The sequence below is a fragment of the Oenanthe melanoleuca genome, chromosome 27 (assembly GCF_029582105.1).
Source record: "Oenanthe melanoleuca isolate GR-GAL-2019-014 chromosome 27, OMel1.0, whole genome shotgun sequence".
In the NCBI taxonomy this organism is placed as follows: domain Eukaryota; kingdom Metazoa; phylum Chordata; class Aves; order Passeriformes; family Muscicapidae; genus Oenanthe; species Oenanthe melanoleuca.
Genome location: NC_079360.1, coordinates 4,858,027 through 4,878,892, shown reverse-complemented (window position 1 = coordinate 4,878,892; position 20,866 = coordinate 4,858,027). Strand labels below are relative to the sequence as shown.

Below are 20,866 nucleotides of genomic sequence, written 5' to 3'. Positions count from 1 at the left end.
GGATCCACCGGGATTACCGGATCCCCCGGGGGTTAGTGGATCCAGCCAGGATTACCGGATCCCCCGGGGCTACCGGATCCCCCGGGGCTACCGGATCCAGCCAGGATTACCGGATCCCCCGGGGTTACCGGATCCAGCCAGGATTACCGGATCCAGCCAGGATTACCGGATCCACCGGGATTACCGGATCCCCCGGGGTTACCGGATCCCCCGGGGTTACCGGATCCCCCCGGGTTACCGGATCCCCCCGGGATTACCGGATCCAGCCAGGATTACCGGATCCACCGGGATTACCGGAACCACCGGGGTTACCGGATCCAGCCAGGATTACCGGATCCACCGGGATTACCGGAACCACCGGGGTTACCGGATCCCCCGGGATTACCGGATCCACCGGGGGTTACCGGATCCAGCCAGGATTACCGGATCCAGCCAGGATTACCGGATCCACTGGGGTTACCGGATTCCCCAGAATTACCGGATCCACCTGTGGTTGCCGAATCCCCCGGGGTTACCGGATCCACTGGGATTACCGGATCCACCTGGATTACCGGATCCCCCGGGGGTTACCGGATCCAGCCAGGATTACCGGATCCCCCGGGGTTACTGGATCCCCCCGGGATTACGGGATCCACCGGGATTACCGGATCCCCCCGTGATTACCGGATCCTGCCAGGATTACCGGATCCCCTGGGGCCCCGGGCAGCTCCTGGCACGGGATTTGTCCCTCCTGGAGCTCCGGGAATTCAGCACGCCAGCCCCGGGTGACCTTGCCGGGGTGACCGGGGGAGGCTCCTGCGGGGCCGGGACTGATCGGTTCGGGGCTGGGGCTGATCGGTGCGAGACTGGGACTGATCGGTGCGGGGCTGATCGGTGCGGGGCTGGGGCTGATCGGTGCGGGGCCGGGGCTGATCGGTGCGGGGCTGGGGCTGATCGGTTCGGGGCTGGGGCTGATCGGTTCGGGGCTGGGGCTGATCGGTGCGGGGCTGGGGCTGATCGGTGCGGGGCTGGGGCTGATCGGTTCGGGGCTGGGGCTGATCGGTTCGGGGCTGGGGCTGATCGGTGCGGGGCTGGGGCTGATCGGTTCGGGGCTGATCGGTGCGGGGCTGATCGGTGCGGGACTGATCGGTGCGGGACTGATCGGCGCGGGGCTGATCGGTGCGGGACTGATCGGTGCGGGGCTGGGGCTGATCGGTGCGGGGCTGGGGCTGATCGGTGCGGGGCTGCCCGCGGTCTCTCGGTGCTGCCCGGTCCCATTCGGTGCTTCCCGGTGCCGCTCCGTGCTCCCCACCGGGCTCACACCGGGCTCACACCGGGCACACACCGGGCTCACACCGGGGTCACACCTGGCACACACCGGGCTCACACCGGGCACACACCGGGGTCACACCGGGCACACACCGGGGTCACGCCGGCACACACCGGGCTCACACCGGGCACACACCGGGCACACACCGGGCACACACCGGGCTCACACCGGGCACACACCGGGCACACACCGGGCTCACACCGGGCACACACCGGGCTCACACCGGGCACACACCGGGCACACACCGGGCACACACCGGGCTCACACCTGGCACACACCGGGCACAGACCGGGCACACACCGGGCACACACCGGGGTCACACCTGGCACACACCGGGCTCACACCGGGCACACACCGGGCACACACCGGGCTCACACCGGGCACACACCGGGCACACACCGGGCACACACCGGGCTCACACCGGGCACACACCGGGCACACACCGGGCACACACCGGGCACACACCGGGCACACACCTGGCACACACCGGGCACACACCGGGCACACACCGGGCACACACCGGGCACACACCGGGGTCACACCGGGCACACACCGGGCTCACACCGGGCTCACACCGGGCACAAACCGGGCACACACCGGGCACACACCGGGCACACACCTGGCACACACCGGGCACACACCGGGCACACACCGGGCACACACCGGGCACACACCGGGCACACACCGGGCTCACACCGGGCACACACCGGGCACACACCGGGCACACACCGGGGTCACACCGGGCTCACACCGGGCACACACCGGGCACACACCGGGCACACACCGGGCTCACACCGGGCACACACCGGGCACACACCGGGCACACACCGGGCTCACACCGGGCTCACACCGGGCACACACCGGGCACACACCGGGCACAAACCGGGCACACACCGGGCACACACCGGGCACACACCGGGCACACACCTGGCACACACCGGGCACACACCGGGCCCCGCTGACCCCGGGCTCTCTGTCCCTGTCCCCACGCAGAGCCGGACCTGGAGGATTGCGGCTTCGGCTGCCGGGGAACGTCCCCGCAGGAGAGCCTGTCCTCCATGTGAGTGTGCGGGAACCGGGGGACAGCGGGGACAGCGGGGACAGCGGGGACAGGGACACAGCCTGGGGGGACAGAAACAGCTCCTGCTCCTTGGGATGTGGGATGGGATGGGATGGGATGGGATGGGATGGGATGGGATGGGATGGGATGGGATGGGATGGGATGGGATGGGATGGGATGGGATGGGATGGGATGGGATGGGATGGGATGGGATGGGATGGGATTTATGGGATGGGATTTATGGGATGGGATTTATGGGATGGGATGAGCCAGGTTTGCTTTCCCAGCCCGAGCCAGGACTGAACACAAGCTCAGGCTCAGCTGAAGAGCGGCAGAGGAGGCTGAGCCCGGGCGGCTGCTGCTGCTTCGGGCAGAGGAGCCGTGGGAGCAGGGATGGAGCGGGAATGGAGCGGGAATGGAACAGGAATGGAGCGGGAATGGAGCTGGGAATGGAGCGGGAATGGAGCTGGGAATGGAGCTGGGAATGGAGCAGGAATGGAACAGGGAATGGAGCGGGAATGGAGCGGGAATGGAGCGGGAATGGAACAGGGAATGGAGCTGGGAATGGAGCGGGAATGGAGCGGGAATGGAGCGGGAATGGAGCGGGAATGGAGCGGGAATGGAGCGGGAATGGAGCGGGAATGGAGCGGGAATGGAACAGGGAATGGAGCGGGAATGGAGCGGGAATGGAACAGGGAATGGAACAGGGAATGGAGCGGGAATGGAACAGGGAATGGAGCGGGAATGGAGCGGGAATGGAACGGGAATGGAGCGGGAATGGAACAGGGATGGAGCGGGAATGGAACAGGAATGGAACAGGAATGGAACAGGGAATGGAACAGGAATGGAGCAGGAATGGAACAGGAATGGAGCGGGAATGGAACAGGGAATGGAGCGGGAATGGAACAGGAATGGAGCGGGAATGGAACAGGGAATGGAGCGGGAATAGGACAGGGAGCAGAGCAGGGAATGGAGCGGGAATGGAGCAGGGAATGGAGCGGGAATGGAGCAGGGAATGGAGCGGGAATGGAGCAGGGATGGAACGGGAAGCGGAGCAGGGACGGAGCTGGAACCGGGCAGCGAGCAGAGCAGGGCCGCCCTGACCCCCCGGCCCCCCCAGGTCCCCCATCAGCAGCCTGCCGACGCTCTTCGATCAGACCGTGTCGTGCAGCAGCAGCGGGCAGCTGGACAACGTCCCCCAGGCCACCCCCAACATCGAGCAGCTCCTGGAGAAGCAGGGCAACGGCGAGGCAGGGGTTAACAGTGAGTGCGGCCGGGGGCGGCGGGAAAGGCCCGGGGGGCGGCGGGGACAATGGGGCAGCTCCCGGGGCTCTCGGGGCTCTCGGGGCAGCTCCCGGGGCTCTCGGGGCAGCTCCCGGTGCTCTCGGGGCTCTCGGGGCAGCTCCCGGTGCTCCCGGTGCTCTCGGGGCAGCTCCCGGTGCTCTCGGGGTGGATGCCAGCTGGGATTTTGGGATTCTGCCCTCGGGCATCAACTCAGAGCAGGACGGAGAGAGAGTGGGGGTGAGGTAAGAGAAAGAAGAGAGTGGTGGGAGAAGTAAGAGAGCGATTTTCCCGTTCACAATACAATAAATCTTATATGCTGAATATTCTAATTTCCACTAACCAATCTAATACAAGATACAAATCCTGTAGCACTTACATTCACCCTATAAGAATAATTACATTACCATCATGTGCTATACTTTAAAAACTCTTTGGAGCCTTCTGCCAACCCAGCAGGATCTTCTCTGACCTTTGGACCATTGTTCTACCAAGAGGGAATTACTTTTGGCCAGCCATCCTATTGTCTTCTAGCTGTTTAGTAACTAAAGATGGCCTTCATTTCGATCTCTATTCTCAAAACCTTTTGCTAAGCACTCTATTTATAAGGTTTTCCTGTTTCAGGGCAGCAGAGCCCCCAGCGTGTGCCAGGGGCTGCGCTGTGGGGTCTGACTGTGAATCCCGTGATCCCCTTTCCTCTTTCCTCCGTTTTTTTCCCCATTTTCTCCCTTCTCCCCGTCCCCCCCCAGTTGTGGAGATGCTGAAGGCGCTGCACTCGCTGCAGAAGGAGAACCAGCGGCTGCAGGAGCAGATCATGACGCTGACGGCCAAGAAGGAGCGGCTGCAGCTGCTCAATGTCCAGCTGTCCGTCCCCTTCCCCGTGGTCACCAGCAGCAACGGGCCCGGCAGCCAGGGACAGTACATCCTGCCCGCCGGTGAGGGAATTGGGAATGAGGGAATTGGGAATGAGGGAATTGGGAATGAGGGACTGGGGAGAGGGAACTGGGAATGAGGGACTGGGAATGAGGGACTGGCAGCCAGGGACAGTACATCCTGCCTGCTGGTGAGGGAATTGGGAATGAGGGAATTGGGAATGAGGGAATTGGGAATGAGGGAATTGGGAATGAGGGACTGGCAGCCAGGGACAGTACATCCTGCCCGCCGGTGAGGGAATTGGGAATGAGGGAATTGGGAATGAGGGACTGGGAATGAGGGACTGGCAGCCAGGGACAGTACATCCTGCCCGCCGGTGAGGGAATTGGGAATGAGGGAATTGGGAATGAGGGACTGGGAATGAGGGAATTGAGAATGAGGGAATTGGGAATGAGGGACTGGCAGCCAGGGACAGTACATCCTGCCCGCTGGTGAGGGGAGAGGGACTGGGGAGAGGGACTGGGAATGAGGGACTGGGAATGAGGGAATGGGGAGAGGGACTGGGAATGAGGGACTGGGAATGAGGGAATGGGGAGAGGGACTGGGAATGAGGGACTGGGAATGAGGGACTGGGAATGAGGGACTGGGAATGAGGGACTGGGAATGAGGGACTGGCAGCCAGGGACAGTACATCCTGCCCGCTGGTGAGGGGAGAGAGAACTGGGAATGAGGGAATTGGGGTGAGGGAACTGGGAGTGAGGGACTGGGAACGAGGGACTGGGAATGAGGGAACTGGGGTGAGGGACCGGGGACAGGAACCGGGAATGAGGGAACTGGGGAGAGGGAACCGGGGTGAGGGAATTGGGGACAGGAAACGGGAATGAGGGACAGGGAGTGAGGGAACTGGGAATGAGGGAACTGGGGTGAGGGAACTGGGGGTGAGGGAACTGGGGACAGGAAACAGGAATGAGGCACCGGGAGTGAGGGAACCAGGAATGAGGGAATTGGGGTGAGGGACTGGGAATAAGGGAACCAGGGACAGGAAACGGGAATGAGGGAACCGGGGTGAGGGATCAGGGAGTGAGGGAGATGGGGCTGAGGGAACCAGGGTTGAGGAAAGTGGGGGTGAGGGAACCAGGGCTGAGGGAATCATGGTCTGAAGGAACTGGGGTGAGAGAACTGGGGGCAGGAACCGGGGACAGGAACCAGGAGTGAGGGAATCAGGGCTCAGGGCACCCAGGGACGTGTCCCTGCGCCCTGGCAGTGGCCAAGGGGTCACAGCAGGAGGGATCTCTCCCGTGGCCACCTCAGGGTCCACCCTGACTCTCTGCCCTCCCCTCTCCCCTCCCAGCCTGCACCGGCGACTCCCTGAGCATCAGCAAGAGCCCCCCGTGCAAGAACAGCTTCGGCATCGAGAACTCGCTCTCCACGTCCTCCGAGGTACCGCGGCCACCAGAGCCGGGCAGGGGCTGGGGCTGGGCCAGCACAGCAGCCCCAGGGCTCGGTAGCCAGCTCCTAAAGCTGCTAGCCCAGGCTCAGAGAGGAGGGCTGGGTAGAGTAGCTGAGAGCGGGAGCGTGAGGTGAGGTGATCCTGGAGTTCTGGGATCCCCTCGGAGTTCTGGGACCCCTTGGAGTTCTGGGATCCCCTCGGAGTTCTGGGATTCCCTCGGAGTTCTGGGATATCTTAGAGTTCTGGGATCCCTTGGAGTTCTGGGACCCCTTGGATTTCTGGGATCCCCTCGGAGTTCTGGGATCCCCTTGGATTTCTGGGATCCCCTCGGAGTTCTGGGATCCCCTTGGATTTCTGGGATCCCCTCGGAGTTCTGGGACCCCTCAGAGTTCTGGGACCCCTCAGAGTTCTGGGACCCCTCAAACTGGAGCCCCTGGAGCCACCCACACCCCGCGCCCCCTCCCCATCCCCACCCCCATCTCCCGGAGCCCAGCCGCCCTCGGGCCGCCCCAGCCCGACGCTGTGTGTCCGTTTCTCCCCCAGGACCCTCACTCGGGCTGTCCCAGCAGGAGCAGCTCCTCCCTGTCCTTCCACAGCACGCCCCCTCCCCTGCCCATGCTGCAGCCCAGCCCCGCCTCGCTGCCGCTGCCGGGGGCGCAGCAGGTGAACGGGCTGGCCAGGGCGGCGGGCGGGGGGCTGGCCGGCGGCTCCGGGGCCGTGCCCGGGGTGGACAGCCTGCTGGGCAGCCTGGGAGCGCAGCAGATGCCCCTCAACGGGATCCTGGGCGGCCTGAACGGAGCGCAGCCCCCTCCGCCCGCCCTGCAGCTCTCCGGCAGCCTGAGCAGGTGAGGAGGGGCCGCCCCGCCGCCCTCCGGCTCCGGGGAGGGACGGACCGAGCGGCCCCCGGAGCGTCCGAGCGGCTCCGGCCGCGCTGACCGGCTCCGGCCGCTCCCTCCCCGCAGCGTGGCCAGCCTGAGTCCCCTGACGGAGCAGCAGCGGCACGTCCTGCAGCAGCACGAGCAGCAGCTGCAGCAGCTGCAGCAGCTCCTGACGTCCCAGCCCCTTAACCCGGTAAGGACGGGGTGGGGGAAAGGGAAATGGGGAATGGGAATGGGAATGGGAATGGGGAATGGGAATGGGAATGGGAATGGGAATGGGAATGGGAATGGGAAATGGGAATGGGAAATGGGAAATGGGGAATGGGGATGGGAAATGGGAATGGGAATGGGAAATGGGAATGGGAATGGGAATGGGAATGGGAACGGGAAATGGGAATGGGAATGGGAATGGGAATGGGAATGGGAATGGGAATGGGAAATGGGAAATGGGAATGGGAAATGGGAATGGGAAATGGGAATGGGAATGGGAAATGGGGAATGGGAAATGGGAATGGGAAATGGGAAATGGGAAATGGGAATGGGAAATGGGAATGGGAATGGGAATGGGAAATGGGAATGGGAATGGGGAATGGGAATGGGAAGGGGAATGGGAATGGGAAATGGGAATGGGGAATGGGAATGGGAATGGGAAATGGGAATGGGAAATGGGAATGGGAATGGGAATGGGAAATGGGAATGGGAAATGGGAATGGGGAATGGAAATGGGAATGGGAATGGGAAATGGGAATGGGAACGGGAAATGGGAATGGGAAATGGGAAATGGGAATGGGAAATGGGAAATGGGAAATGGGAAATGGAAATGGAAATGGGAATGGGAAATGGGAATGGGAAATGGAAATGGGAAATGGGAATGGGAATGGAAAATGGAAATGGGAAATGGGAAAGGGAAATAAAAAAGAAAAATCAAAAAGAAAAATCAAAAAAGTTAAATCGAAAAGGGAAATGGGAAATGGAAAGGGGGAAAGGGAAATGGGAAATGGAAATGGGAAATGGGAAATGGGAAAAGGAAATGGGAAAGGAAAATCAAAAAGAAAAATCAAAAAGGAAAATCAAAAAGGAAAATTGAAAAGGAAAATCAAAAAGGAAAATGGGAAAGGGAAATGGGAAAGGGAATGGGAAAGGGAAATGGAAATGGGAAGTGAGAAAGGGAAATGGAAATGGGAAAGGGAAATCAAAAAAGAAAAATCAAAAAAGTTAAATCAAAAAGGAAAATCAAAAAGGAAAATCGAAAAGGGAAATGGAAAGGGAAATGGGAAAGGGAAGTGGAAAGGGGAAGGGAAATGGGAAATGGGAAAGGGAAGTGGGAAATGGGAAATGGGAAAGAGAAATGAAAAAGGGAAATGGGAAAGAAAAATCAAAAAGAAAAATCAAAAAAGTTAAATCGAAAAGGAAAATCTAAAAGGAAAATGGAAAAGGGAAATGGAAAAGGAAATGGGAAAGGGAAATGGGAATGAGAAAAGGGAAATGGGAAAGGGAAATGGGAATGAGAAATGGGACATGGGAAAGGGAAATGGGAAAGGGAAGTGGAAAAGGGAAAGGGAAATGGAAAAGGAAAATCAAAAAGTTAAAAAGGAAAATGGAAAAGGGAAATGGAAAAGGAAAATCATAAAGGAAAATCAAAAAGGAAAATTAAAAAGTAAAATCGAAAATTTAAATCAAAAAGGAAAATCGAAAAGGAAAATTGAAAGGGAAAATCGAAAAGTAAAATTGATAAGAAAAATCAAAAAGTAAAATCAAAAAGTTAAATCGAAAAGGAAAATCGAAAAGGAAAATCAAAAAGGAAAACCAAAGTTTCTGTCCTGTCCCTGAATCCTCTGAGTCTTTCCCAGCCTGGGCTGGGTGAGGAAATTCGGAGCTGCTCTGGGAATTTGGGATGGGGAGTGGCTCAGGAGCAAGGTCCAGGCAGGGGATGATGAGGATCTGGGGGGCACAGACAGGGCCAGGCTGCTCTGGGGCTCCTGGGAACGGAGTGGAGAGGTGGCAACCAAATCCCTGGGGTGGCAACCAAATCCCTGGGGTGGCAAAGAAATCCCTGGGGTGGCAAAAAAATCTCTGAGGGGGCAAAAAATCCCTGGGGTGGCAAAAAAATCCCTGGGGTGGCAAAAAATTCTCTGAGGGGCAAACAAATCCCTGGGGTGGCAAACAGGTCCCTGAGGGGGCAAATAAATCTCTGAGGTGGCAAACAGGTCCCTTAGAGGGCAGAAAAATCCGTGAGGTGGCAGATAGGGCTCTCAGGTGGCAAGAAATTGAGGATGGTGAATTGCACAGATTTGAAATTGGGATTCGGGGATGGTGAATTCCATGGGTTTGAAATCCCTGTGTTTAAAATCCCTGGGGCAGCAGGATGGGCTGAGGGGGATTCAGAGCCAGATCAGGAATTGAGGATGATGAATTCCACAGATTTTAAATCCCTGCATTTAAAATCCCTGGAGGCAGCAGGATGTCTGGGGAAAGATTCAGAGTCAGATCAGGAATTGAGGATGATGAATTCTACAGATTTGAAAACCCTGTGTTTAAAACCCCTGGAAGAAGCAGGATGGGCTGAGGGCATTCAGAACCAGATTGAGAACTAGGGATGGTGAATTGAACAGATTTGAAATTGGGAATTGGGGATGGTGAATTCCATGGGTTTGAAATCCCTGGGGCAGCAGGATGGGCTGAGGGGGATTTAGAGCCAGTGATGGTGAATTCCATGGGTTTGAAATCCCTGCATTTAAATTCCCTGGGGCAGCAGGATGGGCTGGAGGGGGATTCAGAGCCAGATCAGGAATTGGGGATGATGAATTGCACAGATTTGAAAACCCTGTGTTTAAAACCTCTGGTAGCAGCAGGATGGGCTGGGGGATGATTCAGAACCAGATTGATAACTGGGGATGGTGAATTGCACAGATTTGAAATTGGGATTTGGGGATGGTGAATTCCATGGGTTTAAAATCCCTGAAGGCAGCAGGTTGTCTGGGGGATGATTCAGAGCCAGATCAGGAATTAAGGATGATGAATTCTACAGATTTGAAATTGTTTTTATTAAAACCCCTGGGGCAGCAGGATGGGCTGAGGGGGATTCAGAGCCAGATCAGGAGTTGAGGATGATGAATTCCACAGATTGAGTTTAAAACCCCTGGGGCAGCAGGTTGTCTGGGGATGATTCAGAACCAGATCGAGAATTGGGGATGGTGAATTGCACAGGTGTGAAATTGGGATTCGGGGATGGTGAATTCCATGGGTTTGAAATCCCTGTGTTTGAAACCCCTGGGGCAGCAGGATGGGCTGGAGGAGGATTCAGAGCCAGATCAGGAATTGAGGATGATGAATTCCACAGATTTTAAATCCCTGCATTTAAAACCCCTGGGGCAGCAGGATGGGCTGGAGGAGGATTCAGAACCAGATCAGGAGTTGAGGATGATGAATTCCACAGATTGAGTTTAAAACCCCTGGTAGCAGCAGGATGGGCTGGGGGATGATTCAGAACCAGATCGAGAATTGGGGATGGTGAATTCCATGGATTTGAAATCCCTGCATTTGAATTCCCTGGGGCAGCAGGTTGTCTGGGGGATGATTCAGAACCAGATCGAGAATTGGGGATGGTGAATTGCACAGGTTTGAAATTGGGATTTGGGGATGGTGAATTCCATGGGTTTGAAATCCCTGTGTTTGAAATCCTTATGGCAGCAGGATGGGCTGAGGGGGATTTAGAGCCAGTGATGGTGAATTCCACAGATTTGAAATCGTTTTGATTAAAACCCCTGGAGGCAGCAGGACGGGCTGGGGGAGGGGATTGAGAGCCGGGTCAGGAATTGGGGATGGTGAATTGAACAGATTGGAACTCGCTGCGTTGATGGGTTGGAGCTGTGGGGGATTTGTGTCGCTGCAGGTGCCGGGGGGAGGGTCACTAATCCCCGCGGGGCTGGGAAGGTCACGGGCTGTTAATGAACCGCGGGCTGTTAATGAACCGCGGGCTGCTAATGAACACCCGGCTGGGTGACTTTGTCCCTGTTCCCAGGAGCATTTCCTGGGACCGGCTGTGCCATAGTTGGGGAAAAAAAAAACCAAAATTATCCAGTCCAACCTTTGACCAAATTCCCCTGTTAAACCAAATTAAGGTGACACCTTTAGTCGCTTTTAAAACCCTTTGGTCGCTTCTAAAGCCTTTCTGTCTCTTTTAAAACCCTTCAGTCACTTTTAAAATTTTCAGTCGCTTTTAAAACCCTTCAATTGGTTTTAAAACCCTTCAGTCACTTTTAAAACCTTTCAGTCTCTTTTAAAACCTTTCACTCTCTTTTAAAACCCTTCGGTCGCTTTTTGAAGCCTCCCAAGGTTGGTGACTCCACCACTCCCTGCCCACCCTGTTCCAGTGTCAGTTCCTTTTTCCAGCCGTGGAATTTCCCCCGGTATCCACCGCGATCCTCCCCTGTGTTCGTGGGGAGATTCCCGGTGGATATCGGGGAAAAGGCCCGGAATTCCTTCCCGGAATTCCCAAAGGCCTCAGCTGGAATAGGGGCACAGCCGGGATTATCCAGGTTTTGGACCTGGGAGTGAATTCCCGGACCTGAACTCGGAGATGAAAATATTTGTGGGGAGCAGAGTCCCAAATCCTCTCCTTGTGTTTTGCGACCCACCGCAAACCTGACCCCGGGGGAGGCGTCACCGGTGTCCCCTCCTGCCGAGCGCGTTGTCCCCTCTCTGTCCCCGCTCTGTGCCTGCTCTGTTCCCTCCTTGCTTGTCGTGTTTTCCCCTCTGTGTCCCTCCTCCCTGTCTCCGCTCTGTCCCTCCTGGTTGTCCCCTCCCTGTCTCCCTGTCCCCTCCCTGTCCCCTCTCTGTCCCTCCCGGCTGTCCCCTCTCTGAGCACTGTCCCCGCTCTGTCCCCGCTCTGTCCCCGCTCTGTCCCCCTCTGTCTCTGCTCTGTCCCCTCTCTGAGCTCTGTCCCCTTCTCCCTGTCCCCGCTCTGTCCCCGCTCTGTTCCGCTCTGTCCCTGTCTGTCCCCGCTCTGTCCCCTCTCTGAGCTCTGTCCAGCTCTGTCCCCGCTCTGAGCGCTGTCCCCACTCTGTCCCCTCTCTGTCCTCTGCGCCCTGTCCCCTCTCTGAGCACTGTCCCCGCTCTGTCCCCGCTCTGTCCCCTCTCTGTCCCCTCTCTGAGCGCTGTCCCCGCTCTGTCCCTCTCTGTCCCACTCTGTCCCCGCTCTGAGCGCTGTCCCCTCTCTGTCCCCGCTCTGTCCCCGCTCTGAGCCCTGTCCCCGCTCTGTCCCCGCTCTGTCCCTCTCTGTCCCCTCTCTGAGCGCTGTCCCCTCTCTGTCCCCTCTCTGTCCCCTCTCTGTCCCGCTCTGTCCCCGCTCTGTCCCGCTCTGTCCCGCTCTGTCCCCGCTCTGAGCGCTGTCCCCGCTCTGTCCCCGCTCTGTCCCCGCTCTGTCCCCGCTCTGTCCCCGCTCTGAGCGCTGTCCCCGCTCTGTCCCCGCTCTGAGCACTGTCCCCGCTCTGTCCCCGCTCTGAGCGCTGTCCCCTCTCTGTCCCCGCACTGTCCCTCTCTGTCCCGCTCTGTCCCGCTCTGTCCCCGCTCTGAGCGCTGTCCCCGCTCTGTCCCCGCTCTGAGCGCTGTCCCCTCCCTCCCCGCAGGAGCAGCAGGCTCTGGTGTTCCAGATGATGCAGCAGATCCAGCAGAAGCGGGAGCTGCAGCGGCTGCAGATGTCGGGCTCGTCCCAGCTGGCCATGAGCGGGCTGCTGGCGGCCACCTCGGCGCCGCTGCACTCCAGCCCCGGCGCGCTGCTGACCTCGGCGGCGCCCAGCGGCGGCTCGCTGCTGGCCTCGCTGTCCCCGCAGCAGCTGAACCCCGGCGGGGCGCTGCTCGCCCCCCAGGCCACCCCCCCGCTGGGCTCGGGCTCGGCCATGGCGCAGCCCAACCCCTTCCTCAGCCTGCAGCCCGACGGAGGCGCCCCCAAAGCAGCGGTGGGTACGGGGCGGGCGGGGCTGGCGGGGACGGGGTGGGGACACGGTGGGGACACGTGGGGACGGGGTGGGGACGGGGTGGGACAGAGTGGGGACAGGGTGGGGACACGGTGGGACAGTGTGGGGACGGGCTGGGACAACATGGAGACATGGTGGGACAGGGTGGGGACAGGGTGGGGACAGGGTGGGACAGTGTGGGGACAGGGCGGGGACAGGGTGGGGACGGGGTGGGGACGGGGTGGGACAGAGTGGGGACACGGTGGGACAGTGTGGGAACAGGGTGGGGACAGGATGGGACAGAGTGGGGATGGGGTGGGACAGAGTGGGGACAGGGTGGGGACAGGATGGGACAGAGTGGGGACACGGTGGGACAGAGTGGGGACAGGGTGGGGACGGGGTGGGGACGGGGTGGGGACGGGCTGGGACAACATGGGGACAGGGTGGGGATGGGGTGGGACAGTGTGGGGACAGAGTGGGAACAGGGTGGGACAGAGTGGGGACAGGGTGGGACAGCGTGGGGACAGAGTGGGGACAGGATGGGACAGTGGGGACAGGGTGGGACAGAGTGGGGACAGTGTGAGGACGGGCTGGGACAACGTGGGGACAGGGTGGGACAGAGTGAGGACAGGCTGGGGACGGGCTAAGGACGGGCTGGGACAGCAAGAGGATAGGCTGGGTAGAGACTTGGGACAGTGTGGGGACAGGCTGGGACAGCGTGGGGACAGGGTGGGACAGAGTGGGAATGAATGGCATGGGGACAGTCTGGGGACGGGTTGGGACAGAGTGGGGACAGTGAGGGGACTGTCTGGGACAGAGTGGGGACAGTCTGTGACAGTGTGGGGATGGCATGGGGACAGTCTGGGACAGTGTGGGGACACTCCTGGGGACACTCCTGGGGTTTGGGAGGGATCACAGCACCCAGCAGAGGTGGGGGGAGGGGAGGTTTTGGCCTCTCTGAACGGCACCGGTGGCCTGGGGTGACCCTTCCATCTCCCCTGTCCCTGTCCTTGTCCCTGTCCCTGTCCCTGTCCCCTGAAGGTCACTCCAGGACACACTCAGCACCCCAAGGTGGGGGTTGAGGGGGGACCGCGGGGCTCTGGGTTTTGGCAGGGTCTGAGAGGTGCAGCCGGGCAGAGCCTCTGCTCTGCCCCTGCGCTTCGGATTCCTGCTCCCCAAAATCCTGTCATCCCCCAAATCCTGTCACCCCCAATTCCTGCTCCCCCAATTCCTGTCCCCCCAATTCCTGCTCCCCCAATTCCTGTCCCCCCAATTCCTGTCCCCCAATTCCTGCTCCCCCAAATCCTGTCACCCCAATTCCTGCTCCCCAATTCCTGCTCCCCCAATTCCTGTCCCCCAATTCCTGCTCCTCCAAATCCTGTCATCCCCCAAATCCTGTCACCCCCAATTCCTGCTCCCCCCAATTCCTGCTCCCCCAATTCCTGTCCCCCAATTCCTGCTCCTCCAAATCCTGTCATCCCCCAAATCCTGTCCCCCAATTCCTGCTCCCCCAAATCCTGTCATCCCCCAAATCCTGTCACCCCCAATTCCTGCTCCCCCAATTCCTGTCTCCCCAATTCCTGCTCCCCCAATTCCTGCTCCCCCAAATCCTGTCACCCCCAATTCCTGCTCCCCAATTCCTGCTCCCCAATTCCTGCTCCCTCAATTCCTGCTCCCCAATTCCTGTCCCCCAATACCTGCTCCCCCAATTCCTGTCCCTCCAATTCCTGTCCCCCAATTCCTGCTCCCCCAATACCTGCTCCCCCAATTCCTGCTCCCCCAATTCCTGTCCCCCCAATTCCTGCCTCCCCTGATCCCACATTCCCTGATTCCTGCCTCCCCCAATTCCTGTGTCCCATGGTCCCTGCCCCCCAATCCCTGTTGCCTCCAAACCACCCCCTGATCCCTGTACCCCAATCCTTATCCCTCAATCCCTGCCCCAATCCCAGTCCCCTCAGTCCCTGTCCCCTCAGTCCCTGTCCTTGCTGTCACTGTCCCTCCAGTCCCTGTCCCTCCAGTCCCTCTCCCCCCAATCCCTTCCCCAATTCTAGTCCCCATTGTCCCTGCCCTGATCCCTGTCCCCATTGTCCCTGTCCCCTCAATCCCTGTCCCTGTCCCCTCAATCCCTGTCCCTGCCGTCCCTGTCCCCCAGTCCCTGCCCCCCCAGTCCCAGCCCCAATTCCAGTCCCCATTGTCCCTGTCCCCTGATCCCTGTCCCCTGATCCCTGTCCCCTCAATCCCTGTCCCTGTCCCCTCAATCCCTGTCCCTTCAGTCCCTGTCCCCTGATCCCTGTCCCCTCAATCCCTGTCCCCTCAATCCCTGTCCCCTCAATGCCTGTCCCTGTCCCCTCAATCTCTGTTCCTTCAGTCCCTGTCCCCTGATCCCTGTCCCCGCTGTCCCCTGATCCCTGTCCCCTCAATCCCTGTCCCTGTCCCCTCAATGCCTGTCCCTGTCCCCTCAATCCCTGTCCCTGCAGTCCCTGTCCCCCCCCCCGCCCCTCTGCCCACCCCCAGTCCGTGTCCCCTCTGACCTGGGCCGTGTCCCCGTTTGTTCCCGCAGCCCCTGGGTGACAAGGGCGCTCCCCTGGCGCAGGACAAGGGCTAAGAGACCCCCCCTGCCCGAGCCCGCAGCCAACTCCTGCCCCGGGAGCAGCCCCGGGGCCACCAGGGGCCACCAGGGGCCACCAGGAGCCGCGGTGGCATCACCTGTGCCAGAGCCAATTCCAGCAGATCCTGCCGGGAGCGTGGGGACCCCCGAGGCACCAGAGACCCCCCAGATCCGCGGGGGAGGACGTGGTGGCACCTGGCAGTGCCCAAGGACGTGACCCTGGATGTGGCACTGCTGGAGAAGGGACATGGTGGCACCTGGCAGTGCCCGAGGATGTGACCCTGGATGTGGCACTTCTGCAGAGTGGTGGCACCTGGCAGTGCCCAGGGACGTGACCCTGGGTGTGACACTGCTGGAGAAGGACGTGGTGGCACTTAGCAGTGATCCTTGATGTGGCACTTCTGGAGAAGTGGTGGCACCTGGCAGTGCCCAAGGATGTGACTCTGGATGTGGCACTTCTGGAGAAGGGACATGGTGACACTTGGAAGTAACCTGGATGTGGCACTTCTGCAGAGTGGTGGCACCTGGCAGTGTCCAAGAGCCAGCGCTGGGTGTGGCACTGCTGGAGAAGGACGTGGTGGCACTTGGAAGTAACCCTGGGTGTGGCACTTCTGCAGAGTGGTGGCACTTGACAGTGTCCAAGGACGTGACCCTGGATGTGGCACTGCCAGGGGAGGATGTGGTGGCACCTGGCAGTGCCCCAAGAGCCAGCACTGGGTGTGGCACTGCTGGGGAAGGGACATGGTGGCACCTGTGGCACTTCTGGAGAAAGGACATGGTGGCACCTGGCAGTGTCCAAGGATGTGACCCTGGATGTGGCCCTGCTGAGGGATGATGTGGTGGCACTTGGCAGTGACCCTGGATGTGGCACTGCTGGAGAAGGGACATGGTGACACTTGGAAGTAACCTGAATGTGACACTTCTGCAGAGTGGTGGCACCTGGCAGTGTCCCTGGATGTGACCCTGGGTGTGGCACTGCCAGGGGAGGACGTGGTGGCACCTGGCAATGTCCAAGAGCCAGCACTGGGTGTGGCACTGCTGGAGAAGGGACATGGTGGCACTTGGCAGAGATCCTTGATGTGGCACTTCTGCAGAGTGGTGGCACCTGGCAGTGCCCAAGGACGTGACCCTGGATGTGGCACTTCTGCAGGGACATGGTGGCACCTGGCAGTGACCCTGGATGTGGCACTGCTGGAGAAGGACGTGGTGGCACTTAGCAGCCACCCTGGATGTGGCACTTCTGCAGGGACATGGTGGCACTTGCCAGTGGCCCAGGATGTGGCACTTCTGGAGACAGGACGTGGTGGCACCTGGCAGTGACCCTGGATGTGGCACTTCTGGAGAGCGGTGGCACTTGGCAGCACCCAAGGACGCGTCCCTGGATGTGGCACTGCTGAAGGGACATGGTGACACCTGGCATTGCCCCGGGGTGTGACTGCTGAAGGGACATGGTGACACCTGGCATCGCCCCGGGGTGTGACACTGCGAGTGGCACTGCCAGGGGAGGACATGGTGACACCTGGCATTGCCCCGGGGTGGCACTGCTGAAGGGACATGGTGACACCTGGCATCGCCCCGGGGTGTGACCCTGCAGGTGGCACTGCTGAAGTGACATGGGTGACACCTGGCATCGCCCTGGGGTGTGACCCTGCAGGTGGCACTGCTGAAGGGACATGGTGACACCTGGCATTGCCCCGGGGTGGCACTGCTGAAGGGACATGGTGACACCTGGCATCGCCCCGGGGTGTGACCCTGCAGGTGGCACTGCCAGGGGAGGACGTGGTGGCCGTGCCCAGGTGGGGACACCCGGAACAATTCCCAGCTGTGCTCTGCTCCTGCTGCGTTCCCACCTGCAAGGACAGACGGACGAGGACGGACAGAGGTGGCACCAGCTGGGGGGACATTGTCACCTGTGCCAGGTGGGGGGACATTGTCACCTTCAGAATGAACATTCCTGCCCTGGAATTGCCAATGGATGATGGATGGATGGATGGATGGATGGATGGATGATGGATGGATGGATGATGGATGGACGGATGGATGGATGGATGGATGGATGATGGATGATGGATGGATGGATGATGGATGGATGGATGGATGATGGATGATGGATGATGGATGGATGGATGATGGATGGATGGATGGATGGATGGATGATGGATGGATGGATGATGGATGGATGGATGATGGATGATGGATGATGGATGATGGATGATGGATGATGGATGGATGGATGGATGGATGATGGATGGATGGATGGATGATGGATGGATGGATGGATGATGGATGGATGGATGGATGATGGATGGATGATGGATGATGGATGGATGATGGATGGATGGATGATGGATGATGGATGGATGGATGATGGATGGATGATGGATGGATGGATGGATGGATGGATGGATGGATGGATGGATGGAAGGATTCCAGGAAGGAAGCACAGCCAGCACAGCCAGCACAGCCAGCACAGCTCTGGGGATGGCAACACCAACCCCAAACTCACCAAGGTCCCTCCTTCCCTCATCCCTGGGTGAATCCTGAGCTCCTGGGAAAGCTGCAGCTGACAAAACTCCTTTGGGAGAGCCCAAATCCCGAATTTTGGGACCTTTGTGCCACGTCAGCACATCCCCACTGCCCCCTGCTTTGCACTATTCCATTTTCAGCAGTGGGGCTGTGCTGATCGTGCCCAGGCCAAACCCTCCCCTGAACTCCCTTCTTTTTAATCCTCATTTTATTTTATTATTTTTCCCAAGATTCACACCACTAGGGTTGTCTAAAAAAGAGAAAAAAAAAAGCAAAAAAAACAAAAAACCCTTTTTTGCTCCTGGCCTGGAGCTCTGGACTGGGCAGAGCCGCTGGCTGCTCAGAAATAGAAATATATATTAAATATATAATGGGATTTATCTATCCAGAGGTTTTAACCAGCTTAGGAAGCTGTTGGGGAGCCCCATCCCTGGGGTCCCTGTCCCCAAACCCGCTCCAGCACAATTCTGTTCTTGCACTTTGAAATTCCTTTGAATTTTTTTCTCCTTTTTCTCCCCCCGCCCCTTCCCTCGGAACCCCCGGAGATGCCACCCAAAATCCTCCTGGCACGGGGACAGCCTGGGATCCCAAATCCTTTAAATCTCAAATCCCAAATCCCTGCATTGCTCTGGGATCCCAAATCCTTTAAATCTCAAATCCCAAATACCTGGATTGCTCCAGGATCCCAAATCCTTTTAATCCCAAATCCCAAATCCCTGGATTGCTCCAGGATCCAAAATTCTTTTAATCTCAAATCCCTGGATTGCTCCATGATCCCAAATCCCTGGATTGTTCCAGGATCTTAAATCTATTTTATCTCAAATCCCAAATCCCTGGATTGTTCCAGGATCTTAAATCCTTTTACTCTCAAATCCTGAATCCCTGGATTGCTCCAGGATCCCAAATCCCTGGATTGCTCCAGGATCCCAAATACTTGGATTGCTCTGGGATCTTAAATCCTTTTTATTTCAAATCCCAAATCCCTGCATTGCTCTGGGATCCCAAATCCCTGGATTGATCCTGGATTCCAAATTCTTTTTATCTCAAATCCCAAATTCCTGGATTGCTCTGTGATCCCAAATCCTTTTAATCCCAAATCCCAAATCCCTGCCCGCAGCCTCCAGCCCCATTTGCGACCCCAAAGACCCCAAATGTTCCAAAATCCAACCCTGGGGAATCTGGAAGGTGTGAGAGCAGGGAGGGAATGCTGGGAATGCTGGGAATTTGGGAATTTGGGAATGCTGCTGGGATCCATCCTGCACACAGGGAATCCATCCCCCAGGACACCCAAAATCCGTGTTGGGCACCTGGGGGTGAATCCAGAGAACGGGAATGCTGGAGTTGGCTCCTCTGGAATGTTTGGGAGTCCAGGCTTGGGAAGAGGAAGGAAATCTGGGAATTTGGGGTTTTAGGCAGGATCCCAAGCAGGGGAGCTGGGCTGGGCCACCAAGGGTTGGATCCAGTGCTGGATCCTTCTGGAAATTCCCAGTGCTGGATCCAGTGTTGGATCCCTTGAGCTCTCCAGGAATTCTCAGAGCTGGATCCCTCTGGATCTCTGGGAATTCCCAGAGCTGGATCCAGTGTTGGATACCTTTGCTTCTCTGGGAATTCCCAGTTTTGAATCCCTCTGGGAATTCTGGGAGCTGGATCCCTCCGGGAATTCCCAGTGTTGGATCCTTCCAGGAATTCTCAGAGCTGGATCCCTCTGGCTCTCCTGGAATCCCCAGAGTTGGATCCCTCCTGGAATTCCCAGTGTTGGATCCTTCCAGCTCTCCTGGAATTCCCAGTGTTTGATCCCTCTGGCTCTTCTGGAATTCCCAGATTTGGATCCCTCTGGCTCTCTAGGAATTCTCAGAGATAGATCCCTCTGGGTTTCCAGGAATTCCCAGAGTTGGATCCCTCCAGGAATTCCAAGAGTTGGATCCCTCTGGCTCTTCTGGAATCCCCAGAGTTGGATCCCTCCAGGAATTCCCAGAGCTGGATCCCTCTGGCTCTCTGGGAATTCTCAGAGTTGGATCCCTCCAGGAATTCTCAGAGCTGGATCCCTCTGGCTCTTCTGGAATTCCCAGAGTTGGATCCCTCCAAGGAATTCCAAGAGCTGGATCCCTCTGGTTCTTCTGGAATTCCCAAAGCTGGATCCCTCCAGGAATTCCAAGAGCTGGATCCCTCTGTCTCTTCTGGAATTCCCAGAGTTGGATCCCTCTGGCTCTCCAGTAATTCCCAGAGTTGGATCCCTCTCATTCTCCCAGAATTCCTAGTGCTGGATCCCTCTAGGAATTCTCAGAGCTGGATCCAGATTTGGATCCCTCTGTCTCTTCTGGAATTCCCAGAGCTGGATCCCTCTGGATATCTGGAAATTCTCAGAGGTGGATCCCTCCAGGAATTCCCAGAGCTGGATCCCTCCAGGAATTCCCAGAGCTGGATCCAGAGCCGGCTCCCTCCTTCTCCCCGGGAATTCCGGGATCAGGGGATCACACACACAAAGCACTTCCCCCTCTCCCTGTGCCCGACCTTCCCAAACCCCTGGAATTGTCACCTCCAGCGTCCCTGGGGCGGAGCTGGGAATCTCCAGGAGAATCCCTGTGGAAAAAAAAACAAAAAAAAAACAAAAAAACCGGGAGAGCAGGGAGAAGGAAAAAAGGAAAAGCTAAAGATGATCCGAGTTTCAGTTGCACTGGGGTTTCTTTGCCCGTTTTGATGCTCTCGTTTAGGATCGTTGCATGTGTCCTTTTATTTTTATTTTTTATTTCGTTTTTAGGAGTTTTTTGTTTTTGGTTTTTTTTTTTTTTTTTTTTTTTTAATATTAAATGAAAGAGAAAAATGTGTATATTTTTGGCAGTTGAAGGTAATGTAGCTAAGATATATTTTTTTCACGCTGCTTGACTGGTCTTTATTATAATAAATAATATTAATATTAATTGTGAGGA

At 57.9% G+C, this 20,866-nt stretch overlaps 2 protein-coding genes and 1 long non-coding RNA gene across 3 annotated transcripts in view; 1 reads left to right on the top strand and 2 right to left on the bottom strand.

Annotated features, from left to right (window-relative positions):
* MLLT6 (MLLT6, PHD finger containing) overlaps window positions 1-15,453 on the top strand; it is a 15,881-nt gene extending 428 nt beyond the window's left edge. Inside the window, exons 2-10 of the mRNA XM_056511786.1 lie at window positions 37-764; window positions 2,303-2,369; window positions 3,490-3,632; window positions 4,400-4,585; window positions 5,875-5,963; window positions 6,517-6,818; window positions 6,936-7,044; window positions 12,479-12,808; window positions 15,366-15,453. Coding sequence (XP_056367761.1) covers window positions 37-764; window positions 2,303-2,369; window positions 3,490-3,632; window positions 4,400-4,585; window positions 5,875-5,963; window positions 6,517-6,818; window positions 6,936-7,044; window positions 12,479-12,808; window positions 15,366-15,410 — 1,999 coding nt within the window. The 3' untranslated portion in view covers window positions 15,411-15,453. The remainder of the gene's footprint in view (window positions 1-36; window positions 765-2,302; window positions 2,370-3,489; window positions 3,633-4,399; window positions 4,586-5,874; window positions 5,964-6,516; window positions 6,819-6,935; window positions 7,045-12,478; window positions 12,809-15,365) is intronic.
* Window positions 15,454-15,507: 54 nt separating this feature from the next.
* On the bottom strand, window positions 15,508-16,916 carry LOC130264236 (uncharacterized). The gene is made up of 3 exons (XM_056512273.1): window positions 16,872-16,916; window positions 15,833-16,577; window positions 15,508-15,670 (listed from the first exon to the last, which is right to left on the bottom strand). The coding sequence occupies exons 1-3, from the start codon at window positions 16,876-16,878 to the stop codon at window positions 15,508-15,510; spliced, it is 915 nt and encodes a 304-aa protein (XP_056368248.1). The 5' UTR covers window positions 16,879-16,916.
* An 873-nt stretch (window positions 16,917-17,789) lies between these two features.
* Window positions 17,790-19,392, bottom strand: LOC130264235 (uncharacterized). The gene is made up of 2 exons (XR_008842440.1): window positions 18,607-19,392; window positions 17,790-18,557 (listed from the first exon to the last, which is right to left on the bottom strand). It is a non-coding gene; the product is annotated as an uncharacterized LOC130264235 (long non-coding RNA).
* Between the last annotated feature and the right edge of the window lie 1,474 nt (window positions 19,393-20,866).

What these genes read in the sequence shown, in the direction of transcription:
- LOC130264236 (XM_056512273.1), bottom strand. An exon ending in ACATCCTTGGGCACTGCCAG is followed by an intron (nt 15,671 to 15,832) that starts GTGCCACCACTT and finishes GGGCACTGCCAG; the next exon opens with GTGCCACCATGTCCCTTCTC.